General features: G+C 39.3%; 1 protein-coding gene and 2 long non-coding RNA genes across 25 annotated transcripts in view; 2 read left to right on the top strand and 1 right to left on the bottom strand.

Annotated features, from left to right (window-relative positions):
* Positions 1-1,153, top strand: part of LOC136245104 (probable serine/threonine-protein kinase DDB_G0271402) — a 34,769-nt gene extending 33,616 nt beyond the window's left edge. For all 3 annotated transcript variants that reach the window (XM_066036626.1, XM_066036624.1, XM_066036625.1), the window contains one exon: positions 113-1,153. In XM_066036626.1, coding sequence (XP_065892698.1) covers positions 113-1,075 — 963 coding nt within the window. In that variant the 3' untranslated portion in view covers positions 1,076-1,153. The remainder of the gene's footprint in view (positions 1-112) is intronic.
* The window catches only part of LOC136245111 (uncharacterized), a 31,755-nt gene extending 18,595 nt beyond the window's left edge, over positions 1-13,160 (bottom strand). For 15 of the 20 annotated variants that reach the window (XR_010695744.1, XR_010695756.1, XR_010695752.1 and 12 more), the window contains exons 1-3: positions 12,934-13,160; positions 305-1,040; positions 158-254 (exon numbers count right to left, since the gene is read on the bottom strand). This is a non-coding gene — a long non-coding RNA (uncharacterized lncRNA). Of the gene's footprint in view, positions 1-119; positions 255-304; positions 1,041-1,737; positions 1,832-5,138; positions 5,341-7,100; positions 7,430-12,933 lie in introns of those variants that run through there. The other 5 variants (XR_010695748.1, XR_010695754.1, XR_010695753.1 and 2 more) reach the window with 5 other exon arrangements.
* On the top strand, positions 8,733-11,104 carry LOC136245112 (uncharacterized). Of its 2 annotated transcripts, XR_010695766.1 has the most exons (8): positions 8,733-9,068; positions 9,173-9,383; positions 9,436-9,595; positions 9,718-9,822; positions 10,076-10,140; positions 10,201-10,412; positions 10,835-10,899; positions 10,959-11,104. It is a non-coding gene; the product is annotated as an uncharacterized lncRNA (long non-coding RNA). The 2 variants fall into 2 exon arrangements; XR_010695765.1 differs by having other exon boundaries at positions 8,736-9,383.
* Positions 13,161-13,367: the final 207 nt, after the last annotated feature.

The raw sequence follows: 13,367 nt of genomic DNA, 5'->3' as shown, positions 1-13,367 counted from the left end.
ATCTAAACAACCTCAGACACTAAACCATTACACTGATTACCAACTATCAAGGGGGGTTAGATTATTGAGGGAGATCATGTGATCCACACTAACACACAATTTCCTCCCTTAGGAGTCACCTCCTTTGGTGGAGGCTTTACAGACTAAACAATATCACCTCAAGTGGGATAAGTGTTCAGATCTTCCAAGAAGTCTGTATGCTGCCTCTGTTGTAGTGGATGATAACAATGTCTATGTCACTGCTGGTGGTGCTCCTGAGGATGAGACACATAACAATGTGTACCAGTACAATATCACAACTGACCAATGGAATATCCTCCCTCCACCTGGTCATCGATTTGGAGTACTGTGTGCGGTGGATAATAGATTGTCCATATTTGGTGGTAGTGACTCAGTTACCCGAAAGTATCACAACAAAGTCTCCACCTATAACAGAGACACTAACAGTTGGTCACAAACATATCCAGGTATGATCCATGAAAGATTCAAGCCAGGTGTTGTAGTCCATGGTGATCACTTGATGGTTATGGGTGGACAGGATGAGTCACGCAAGTACCTTGACAGTATTGAGACAATGAACTGGCAACAGATATCACCATGGAGAGAAGTGTCTACTAAACTACCTGTCCCAATGTGGAACATCAAACCCACAATTGCAGGAGAACACCTACTCATAGTGGGATATAGTACTGATGGAGGTCGTTCCACTAGATCACTCCAGTTACCAGTATCCACCATCACTTCATCATCAGATCAAGTAGCCAGTCAGTGGAAGAAACTGTCACCAGCTCCACATCACTTCACTACTACAGTACCATCCTCCAACCCTCCTCTGATCATCGGTGGTGATGATGTTAAAGGTGTTGCCACATCAGATATTAGTCTGTATGACACTTCAAAGAAGTCATGGATACAAGTTGACAATCTTACTACTGCCAGGTCTTTTGTTGGAGTAGCAACCATCAACAGTAACACTATAATTGTTGTTGGAGGTATCGGTGGTGGAGTGGGTGTTGAAGCAGCCATGTCATCTTCCCTACCTATAGTGGAGATAGGACATATTGTACATAACTAACCATTAGTAACTATACTGTACTGAACTCTATTATACTCCATTACTAGTTATTAGTATTGTTGTGTTAATATAACTGATTATCTAATTGTTGGGGTGAAAGTATTTATTGTGTCGTAACGCACTGTGGTCTCTGGTGACCATTATCACAACATGATCTGGGATACTAACAGTGTTCTCATTAGAGAAGTGTTCTCAACAGAATTCAATAGTTTGTGTACTAACCATCACAACATGTTTATACTACTCCTGATTGGCTGGACTGTCTGGATCACATGCGGTCCAATTACGAGAAATAGAACATCAGTTCACTAATATGGTCAGTGATGACATCACTACCAGTGCAACATAATCAGCTACTACACACTAATACACTCCAATATCACTTCATTACAACTTGTACGGGTTACCACACCCACTGGTGATATCCAGCTGGTGGGGACCACAGCTGCTAGGAATACTCTTACTAGTAACTGTTGAGGGTCAGGCCAGTATATGGATAGGATGTTAGTTTAGGTTTGGATGACAAGAACAAGTGCCATAAGACTTACTCTGTTATTCCTTTCTCTACATTGAAATAAGGATGTAGGAAGAGGACATATATGATGCGAAGACATATAGCATGTTATGTGGCTATACCATATAATTATGTGTTTAGGAATTACTTTTGTTGGATTATCAAAATCCTTTCGCTAATGATAATCATTTTCATCACTTCTACAACATGGCTAATGATGGGCTGTATTAAGATTCTAACAACTGTAACAAATTAAAAATGGTAAATAACCCATAATTATTATATGCATCTTACTTAACATTTAATGTGACTATCAAATGTATTGCCCCACTACCTAGCACCCCTCAGGAATACATGGGGCTATGGTGGAATTTAACACACCTGAATGTAAAATGTCCCATAGTAGGGGAAAACCTACCATGTCGAATTCCCCACCATAAGCCCCAGTTGTAATATGGAGATGTGACATTGTATATATAACACAAAGTACAGTACTTTGGTGTTAATGAACAGTTGTCAAATTCTTCATGGTGTGGGACAACAGGTTTGTGTCAATTCCCCCACCTACGCCCAAGGGGGATAGTGATGTGTGATAGTTGCAAGTACATAGTGTAAAATAACAAAGTTTGACTGAAGGTGCTCGCCAACTCCCATTTGTGGGAGTTTGTAAAACACAAAATAGGAAATAACGGAATTGTGGAATACAATCATTTTATATGACTGTTTGGTGAATTCATTAAATTTAGTCATTTATGGAATATTTTTCATAGCTACTCGTATGCTAGTTATCAATTTGTATCCCGCTATGGCCACTACTCCTTGGCAGAGAAACACATACCCCACAACATACAATTTCTACATATCACAGAATGTCTAACACAAGATACACATAATTAATTTGTAGGTATGGCAAATTTTAGAAAAGGTAAGTGATTATGAGGATTTGGTACACTGGCAATAAAGAGAAACACATCATACTATCGTACTGTATAGTAAGGACCACAAAGAAGTGGGCGTGGCCCATGAAAAACCTCACCCAAAAACCATTTCCCAGACAATGATGACGCAGTATTGGTTAGGCCTTCAAATCGACCCAAAATGCTTTTAACAAGTTGCTATGGAATTTAAAAAATATTTATTTTCTACAGTGGAACCTCTCTATTACAGACATTTTGGGACCCAGAATTTTTGGCCACTTATTGCTGTAATATAGAGGTTTTCTCTTTCAGAGGTAAAAAAAATGTATTAACCAGATCTGTTGGGACCAAAATTTTTGTCTTTATTATGGAGGTTTTTTCTGTTGTGTCCTTAATCCAGGGAGCTTGTTAAGAGAGGTTCCACACTGACTGATGCCTTCAGACAAGCATAACTTGACAATGGCTAAGGCTTGATTTTGGCTTGACAACGGCTAAGGTTACGGCAACAGCTAAGGAAACTTGACAACGGCTAAGGCTAAGGCTTGATTTTGTCACTGTTCGATGTCACTTCAGCCCCCCAAGAGGTGCCTTTTGGCATACCGCAGTATGTACAATGCATTCTTCATGGACTTACCAGTGTCCTCCTTTGTGTCCCATTCATCTTTGCTGACAGCAAAAAGTGTTGATTTGGCGTAGCACGTGATAGCCTCCTTTCATAACGGAAATTGTCCGTATTTTTCATAGTGGCTACTTGATTGCAGAGATGCTTTTCGAACAGTTCTTGATTTGTACTGCTGTGTAACGGATTGAACATAGCTGACAATGAAGCGTAATGGATACTTCACTTTTCAGACGACAACTGATATAACTGGGGCGCATGGTGCCATTTCTTTCTTTAATGCAGTATGAGTGGGTTCACCAGTCATAATAATTATTATTTAAAAGTTAACAAACAAGTACACAAAAAATTTGGAACTTTCAACTAGAGTAGGGACCATAGCACATTGATAAAAAGTACTCAAACAAGCTGGAGTAGAGCACGATATTAAATCACAGTAAAAGAATAAGAGGTGTTATATCCCTACCGCACTCAAGATACCATAATGGAAATGCACAGTAGGAATATAACACTTCTTACTGTTTTACTGTGATTTAATATGATGCACTACTCCAGCTTGTTTCAGTACTTTTTATCGATGTGCTATGGTCCCTACTCCAGTTGAAAATTCCAAATTTATTCTCCTGTGTACTTTTCACAAATATGCCAGCATAATACTAGCATATTAGGTGGATATTTCAAACTATGGAGCTTAATTCCATGAAAATGGATAGACACTCTCTAGTAGAGCAGTCAGTAGAAAAAGACAGAGCAGTTAAATGCATTGTACATATATAGCTCCTTAGATTGATACTGTCTAATAGAACAGTCCTGTAGTAGTGAATCTAACAGAGCATCACTGATTAAAATGTTCAATGATTATTGTAAGAAATGTTGCTAGCCTAGGAGCATAATGTAAGCATAATGGGAACACTGAACAGCATGATATGTGAAAATTTTGGGAAATTCCTGAAAAACTTGAGCATATTTGATTCACAAAACTTAGCAGTTAGAAAAGCACAGCTAATAGCAGATGTTGATCCAGTGACTTGTAACTGAGTGTACATGTGTTATGCGATTAGTGCACACAATGGGTTACCCTGCATACGTAGTCCCTGCCCACATTAATATGTCTCACTGCCTAACTTTGGTCATTAATTATTATGACATCATGCAAGTTTTCATCGTTATCTCATAATCTCAATTGTTATAAACTAACTTGCTTATGTAACTAGGCATAGAGCAAGGAAGGCTAGATATACAGGCTGGAGACCAATCCCAATGTCAAAAGAAGAGGTTTTAACCATTTCACTTCTCAGTAAGTTGATGGTGCATTAATACTCGAGGTACTCTAATAGAGCATTCGGATAACTTTAATAACACAATCAGGTGTGCGTAAGATTGTAATAAATAATGAATATCAGGGCTCCCAGTAATTTTTTGAGTGTATTGTCAAACTGTCAGTACAAACACAGATTTTGTCCTGTCAAAACATAAAAATATATTGGTATCCAGTTTTAAGCTTTCACTACTAAAGATGTAGTCATACCAAAAGTAATGTAACCATGTCATAACATAATGTAACACACTGTTTCTAGTCCAGTACAACAGTCTTTTATGAAACTTCATGCATCCCACAAGTCAAAGGTAACACTGGATAACATGATTTTAAATATATTTTGCACACTCATATATAGCTGACAAGTACAAGTAGACTGGTGTTCAAACCTCACTGTTTTGGCTTGAAATAAAGCTTGCGGCCACAAATCATAAACAAACAGCTTAATTAAATATTGCTGCCTTTGTAAGGCTGCTCTCAAGCAGTAGCGTAGTATTCTGTTTGAATTATCCAGTTACAATGTCCGGACAACAATAAAATTAACCAGTCATTGCACAATATTGACTGGAAATTGGCTGATTGTCAAACATTATTTCGAGCCCTGGAATATTGAGACACCCACCTACACTGGTTAGCCTAATCTGCATAAAATTAACAACAACCAGCCTAATTGTGTATATAGCCAATTTACTTACACGCAGGTTCCTGTATGTCACTTCTTGTGTATATGGAACCTCAAACATGGTTTTCACTATCACTTTCTATCAGCACTTTATACTCTATCATATTGTCCTTCATCTCTGCTAAACCAATAGCCATAACTCAAATCTTTGAAAACCAGTGTTGTTATATTGATAGAAATTGTTGGGAAGTGTCCAACATTGGTAAGTTGTATATTAAAATGCATATTTCCCTTTGTTAGTGTGCAAACAACAGCTCCACGGTACAACAGATTTTTCATTTCTGGTTCTTATCCCTGATGGCAACAGTATCGGTAAACTGGTGGATTGAATGGCCTCCTTAGTCTCGTCCCCCAGACCCTTCCTCAAGCACACTTATCGATTTAGATTTTAAGTATGCATTGGAAACGTTTGGTGAACATCCCCATCCAGTCTTGTCCAGCTAATCTCCAGAATCTTGGGAGCGTTAATTGGTGCTGAATGATGATACAAGAGGTGAAGATTACACTGTTGCGTCATGAAGCCACAAACCTCTGCAAGAACTTGGAAGGGAACTGTGAAACAGTACTCTCAATCTAGTATACCACCTCTACGACGCTTACAAAGACTCCCCACTACTTCCCAAATAAGTTTACTATAGAGAAACTTTAGCAGTGAGGTTTGCTAACCCGGTGAAATATTGTGACAAACTACACAAGTACTCCTCGACACTAAGTATGGTTTGCAGGTATTTAGAAGCTACAACTCTACAAACACCGGCTCTATAGTGTCGAGAAGTGCTCGTGTGGCTTATCACGATACATTTTTTACTGGGTTAGCAAACCTCACTACTAAACTTTTGCTATAGCTGGCCTATAGTAAACGTACTTGGGAAGTGGTGGGGAGTCTTTGTAAGCGTCGTAGAGGTGGTAGACTAGACAGAAAGTACCGTTTCTCAATTCCCTTCCAAGTTCTTGCAAAGGTTTGTGGCTTTGTGACACAATGGCATAACCTTTACCTCTTGTATAGTCATTCAGCACCAATTAGCGTTCCAAAATTCTGGGGATTGGCTGGACAAGACTGGATGGGAATGGTCACCAGACCCTTTCTGATGCACGCTTACAATCTAAAATCGATATGCAGTGGCGTAGCCAAACCCGGGCAAGCCAGGGCATTGCCCTAGCATCAGACTACTTTGCTCCACCATCAGCCACCCACAGTAATAAAGACGTGGGCTGGATAAAGTTAGCTACTCCATTATTGTGATAGCCATAACTTAACAATACTAACCGCATTATTTTTTCCAATGTTTCAAGTTTCTTTCCAACTAGTAGATGGACAGAGATGGGTATCTAAGGGATTTTCCCTATGAGTAACTAAATTATGTACAAATAATAGGAGGCAATAAATAGAAACCAGATCATGTGATTACAAAAGACCACGTAGCATTGTGACAAGGAGCATGGAGGTATATATTATCTATGCAAGGAGTGAAGGACAAGGATTGGTATTAATTCATATGGACAGTTAACATTGAATTAACTTACGCAACTATCGGTGTGGTCAAAACTCAGATCAGAGAACATAGAGGTGGGATATTTGAGGCTTCAGCACCGCCTATTTATTTTTATTTATTTATTTTCCAAAAATGTGCAGCCTCAGTTTGAGGATTAACGCACATATGAAACATGCATACAAAATGTTTTACAATATGTATATGTTAAAGCATAGCCGCGAGTGCTATATGAAAAATAAAGTACGAGGCGCGCGGCCGAGATGCTAATAAAGCACGAGGCGAAGCCGAGTGCTTTATTAACATCGAGGCCAAGCGCCGAGTACTTTATTTTTCATATAGCACGAGCAAGGCTATGCTTTAAATGATTTATGGAACTTTCTAGTCGTGTAGCTTCACCATACACTAGGACTCGTAATTAACAAGCGTTGCACGAACTATTAGCAGCCTGAACACACACAAACTAGTTTAACAAAGTAACTCACGCGTATTTCACCATAGTTTGGCATAGTAGACGTTCATTGCGTCTTTTGGCAGGTTTTGCTCGCAACCCACAATCGATTCTATTGCGAGTCACATGGTGAAGTATTTCCGTGATATCTCCAGGACTTGTCCGTTTACATTAACAAACGTAACAGCAACGTTATCTTCTCCCACCCATCATTGAAGCATTTAGGTATGTCTATAAAAGCAATCCAGTGGTGGAACTCGTATCGGCTGGGGTGATTGATCACTCAGCGCGGCGAGGCTATCAGCCTTCACCGGCTTGGGTGATTAGTCGTACTGGCGCGAGCCCCGTAGGCTATTAGCCTACACTAAGGCAGGTGGGCAACTGTGCTTTATTGCCCACAAAGAGTGCTTTATTGCACCGCAAAGAGTGCAATAAAGCACTCTTTGTGGTCGATGAAGCAGTTGGCCGGCTGAGAGAGTGTACTTTATGAAATTTAAAGTACACTTTTTCCTTTGATCTCGCCCACGCAAAGTTCTATAAGATTGATTATGGGATTACTGATTGGTAGGGGAAAGTAATAATCCACCCCAAAAACACCTTCGCTGTAAAAAAGGCGCGCCCAAGAAACTACAAGTACCTGGAACCCAATGTAAAAAAACAAAAAGAAAACAGCTCAGCTGAAGTGAAAAGTAACTGGTAACTTAAAGAGCTGATATCTGAAGCGGCCAAGAATACAATTACTAAAGTTTAATCCATGCAAGAACACCTTGGCTATAAAACAGGTGTGTACATGAAAGTAACTGGCAACTGAAATGGCTGATATCTGAAGCGGCCAAGAATGAATGGTCATATACAACTAATTCAAAAATTTAACACTGAACCTTTATAATTCGGCTGTGTTCTATATTCACTCTTGCTGCATCGTAAAGTAATTTCTTTTAACTCTAATTGGCTGGTAATTTGGCCGCCTTTTTTAATAGTCACGGGTTCCAGGTACTTGTAGTTTCTTGGGCGCGCCTTTTTTACAGCGAAGGTGTTTTTGGGGTGGATATCACTCATTTTTGTCAGTGATAGACCCCTCAAGGGTGTTGCAGTACAGTATAGATGCAAGACCAGAGCCTCAATCGTCACCTTTTGACTGTGGTCACAACTTCAGGATTGGAGCAGCAGAGAAAGGAATGGAGGACTCAATCATCAAGACTCGGGGAGATGGAATAGTATTGCCAAGGATAATGCCAGCACTAACCCCTCAAGGTTGCCACAGTGCAGTATCGATACAACCACTCCAACCAGTGCATAAGACCAGAGCCTCGATCATCACCTTTTGACTGAAATTTTTATACTTGATGAAGCAATTAAAACAAAAAAGTTGTAGTACTTATACTTTCCTGAGGGAGCATGCCCCCAGAGTCCCAGACTCCCTTGCCTGTTCAGCAGAATAATAGGATTGAGCCTTACTACCACTTTCACCTTTATTCTTGGCCCGGATGTACATATCGGCAACATAATACAGTAGCTGTAGATAATGCCCCTAGGCAGAGCTATAGGGGTGGGAATTTTTCCCTACTATCACACTATCACAGTAGTTCTTCTTGCAGTTCTTTGCCTGGCCATCATCAACTGCTGTAAAAACATTAGTGTTGTCCCCCAGACCCTTCCTCAAGCCTACTTACCACACAAAAATAACTTAGTTTAGCAGTGCACAAACAATTATTGACAGCATATGTACACTTACCGCATTGTTGAACCATGTATACCACCAGAATCCACCGGATTGACAACTAACACGTGATCTATTTAGGGGAAATCTCGTGGAAAGTCCCTAATTACCTTAAGCGGACACTCGTGATACGTGGTTTTAAATTGAATGGCTTAAGAATGTAACTAGATGGTGAGGCGTACTTTAATCGGCTCGACTTTAATGAGAAACTTGAACCCCTCGTGAGAAACTACATCGCTTGAGCAACGCTTGAAGAAGTAAGAGTCAAGAATACTGATCGAGGTACTCTATGATATATGCCGGTCTTGAATGCTAACGAAACGAGGGGTGAAGTTTGTGTAACGTGTCACATCGCCACACACTGATTCACCGTGTTTGTGCGATAGGGTTTATGGACCTGTCCACCAGATGCTGAAAGGAAATTCATTCCACCACATGTTGAAAGGAAATTCATTCCAACTTGTGAAGTTATTGATATACTCATTGTTGGGGTCCACGGAGACATCGATGATCATTTACCAGTCAGCTGTAAGTAATGTCACAACAGAAGGAAAGGAACCATTTCCATACCCCGGCTATGGCATACTGATTTTCCTGGTCAGTTTATGTACACTCAACCACAGATCGAAATGTAGAACTTTGGTTGCAGGTGGAAAATAAACACCTTTTTACTCAGTTACAAGAGATTCACCCAGCTGGGATAAAATGTTGAAGTGAATGTCATTAGTACTAACTTGTTCATCAGGTATTGGACAATTCCAAGTGTCCAGATTATGCAGTTGTCCTCTTGTTCAAGTTTACACGTTTAGGCAAGTTCCACAACGTCCTATAATCTATTACTATATCAGTGTGGAATAATGCTTATATAATATTTTTCATATTCCAGGCTTTAGGTGTATTGTATTTAACACCTGCTTGTTGGTTTTTGCAGGCCATCTGGTCATACTGGTTTATCCACTAGCAGTTGAATGTGATCATGGTACATATGTAAGTTGAGACCATGCAAGAACAAAGATACAGGTGTCATGAATTTCAGGTCAGTTAATGTTCAGAGGAATTGTATTATTGCAATTGTTCTTTTTGTAGTTATCAATTATCAGTGACCAGTTTGTGATAGCGTACTTTTGTTTGACCAATGACCTAATGTTCTGGTTTACATGCTTACCCAACAGTTATGTTACTCACTTAACCTGCATATGGGATATATATTTTTAGTTCATTTTGATTATCCATCCTTTATTGGTACAGCCTGGCATATTGATTTTTTGCACATTCTCTTTTTAATTCAGTGCCTGCTGGATTGTTTCATCAGATATCGAAACAGGTGTCTTTGGTGTTGCGACCGATGTTCCAGGTCAGTTTGCATGTGTGTTTAATTTAAGGTTGACTTCAGTGCCTGCTTATTCTTTTACAGGTCTCGGTATCGAGTGTCATGAATTTCAGGTCAGTTGACGTACAGAAGAATTGTATTATTGCAATTGTTGTTTTTGTAGTTATCAATTATCACTGTATACTAGTGATGTGAATTTGCAGGTCAGTCTACTCAGATGTATCGGGTATAGTGTTGATGGGTTCAAACAAATATCCAGTGTAGACTGTAGTGGCATCAAGGGTGTTAATTTCTAGGTCAGTTTACATGTTGTGATGTTAGTGATTTTTTCCTAGTACCCAGATGTTAAGTGTATTGTATTTAATGCCAAGCTACCTGTTATGTTTTTAAATTATGGTATATCAGTGTAGACAGTACAACAGTAAGCCTTCTGTGTTGTAGTAACTATTTGTTTCATAATTATGCTGTTGTCCTGGAATGGCACAATTTTTGGGCAACCAGTGTGAAGTCCAGTGGTACAAACATTGTATTATGACCAAGTTGTGATAGCGTACTTTTGTTTGACTAATGTCCTAATGTTCAGGTTTGACATGCTTACCCAACAGTTATGTTATTCATTCACTTAGCCTGGGATATAATTTTTGTTCATTTTGATTATCCATGCTATTATTGATACAGCCCGGCATATTGATTTTTTATACATTCTCTTTTAATTCAGTGCCTGCTGGATTGTGTCATCAGATATCGAAACAAGTGTTTTTGGTGTTGCGACCAATGTTCCAGGTCAGTTGCATGAGTGTTTAATTTAAGGTTAACTTCAGTGCCTGCTTATTCTTTTACAGGTTCGTCATGCTGACATACAAGAAATCATCACTATTGTTGGAACTATTTTTAGTCAAGTCTTGATGTGATGTTGATTAACGTTGTTACACATTGTTGTATGTTTACCATATGGCAAGAAATTTTCATGGCCATCATGAAATTTGAATATTGTGTAAGTTGTGTGGAACAACCCCAACTCATACATGGTCACTGGCAAACCACGAGCCACATTCGAGCCACAACACCACCAACCACATTCGAGCAATCCATTACAAAATTTTGTTGCACCATTTGTGTGTGCATAATACTTAATGAAAGCCGCAACACAAGCTACATGGTAAACACTACACAGAGGTGGTAACCCCTAAAGGCTTGTTACCTTTTGTATTCACCTTATTGGCCTTTGTGGTTAATCTATTAAAAATTACATGTAAATAGAGAATTGAAGAGTATGCTTAAAGCACCTTTGCTAGTGATTTTGTTCTTCACACCATAAGACAACTGGCGATTTATAAACGCTCGCATGGGATGTGGCACTAAATGGAATTTAAAAGATTTCTGCTTAAAACGCCATCCCTAGGGAACTTACGGTTCAGCACGTTGTCACAACTTGTTTATCAGGCATTAGAGTTTGTGTCCACGTCGTGCCTTTAAAAGTTATTGTAGGGATTAGAGGTTTGAGTGAAGAAAATACGCGTATAGGAAAACCAGGATTGGATAATGTCAGTGCTAGATGGACTATACAAACACGACTATGTTGACTGGTATAACGTGACAGTAGTTATAACATAAGGTAGAGAAATAAAGTGAAATACGCCTATTTTTTATTTTGCGACGGTTACTTTTTTATTTTAGCGAGGTCGCAAGAAAACTATGATGATGATGACGACTCCTAAAGATTTTTTTATCACGTAACGCAATACAAATCTATTGAGAGATGTTGCATAATCTAGGACTAATATTGCGAAACCGGCCCTACACGTAAATAACTCACAGTAGTGGCCGCGCGTCTTTTAATTGGGCGTGCGCTTTGTAGTTTCTTGGCCGCGCGACTCACTACCGTGAGTCTTGATAATTTCAGTTGGTACTTAAAAATTTGTAATGATTGTTGTTGGATTAGGTCAGGTGGGAGTGAATTCCACAGTCTAATTGATCTAGGGAAGAATGAATTACTGTACTGATTGGTCCTTGCATAGATATGATGAAATCTTTGATCATGTCCTCTGGTGTTAGAAGTGACAGGGATTAAATCAACTGGGGATATATCAATGAGATTATGAACAATTTTGTAGAGGAGCCTAGCCATGTCAAATATTACTTAGTGATAGTTCATACGGTATGGAATACTTTTTTACTCAGCAATTGTTTTCTTTTTTTGTTTCTAGGCTGACAACTGGCAGTATATAGTCATCACATGATACAACAATAAAAGCGCCTCGTGCTTTAATTCAGATTTCTTCATGGTCTGGTATTAAGACACAGAGATGTATGTATGGAATAGGAAAGCCAACAGCTAACTAGCATTCTCTTAGAGTAAGGTTAAAGTTCATCTCACATACAGTAGAGTAGGTGAAGTAGCTATACGTAGTGATGCATACACATTAATTTTTAAAATGCTGTATTGATGTCCATATGAAGATGGGCATGTGTATGTGTTGCATGGTTGAATGGCTTGCCCGCCCAGTGCCCTGGCATGGTAAAAAGTCTGGCTATGCCACTGTCGATAAGCGCACTTGAGGAAGGGTCTGGGGGACAAGACTAGGGCCTCCTGTTAAATGGATCTCCTTCTCAGCACACTGTCGTTGTCACACTATATCTTATCTTAAAGAACAAGGTATCTCAGCAGCTAACTACGTTCAACCACAAGAAATCCTATACACGTGTTGATGGTAACATTGTGTGTGTGTGCACGCATGTTCATTTTTTCATCTTTAAGATCTGTGCTAGGGCCTGTGCTACACAACCAAACAAGTACATAGACAACACACAACTTACTATATAAGGTAACTTCTGATCGAGTCTCTGATGCATTATCTCGTTATATCCCTAGATTCCACCTGTGAGATTTCTCCTCGAGTAAACTGCACCAATCTGTTGGAGTACGAAGTAACTATGGCAACTACTTTAAAATATTGTTCCCAGTTGGAATGGCGAGATTCATTATCGCTAAAATGTGGACAGTGAAGACCTGAGTAGTGACTCTCGATCACGTGATGTATCACTACTGGATCATCATGTACGTATTTTTTTTTTTTTTTACTATTAATAATTTTTTAATTATTCAAACACACACACAAAATTGCATATAGTTCATCAGTCAGAAAGAGGGAGCTTTCCCTCACTCACAGCAAGAGAAAAGTCAGTGAGATCTTTATGAGGCCGACCAGCAGCAGAATGACTTCCACGAAGACAAATGATAGCTGAACGTA

This window comes from Dysidea avara, chromosome 15, assembly GCF_963678975.1.
Source record: "Dysidea avara chromosome 15, odDysAvar1.4, whole genome shotgun sequence".
Classification (NCBI taxonomy): domain Eukaryota; kingdom Metazoa; phylum Porifera; class Demospongiae; order Dictyoceratida; family Dysideidae; genus Dysidea; species Dysidea avara.
Note: the sequence above shows the minus strand (reverse complement) of the source record. Positions and strands in the feature narration are given on the sequence as shown.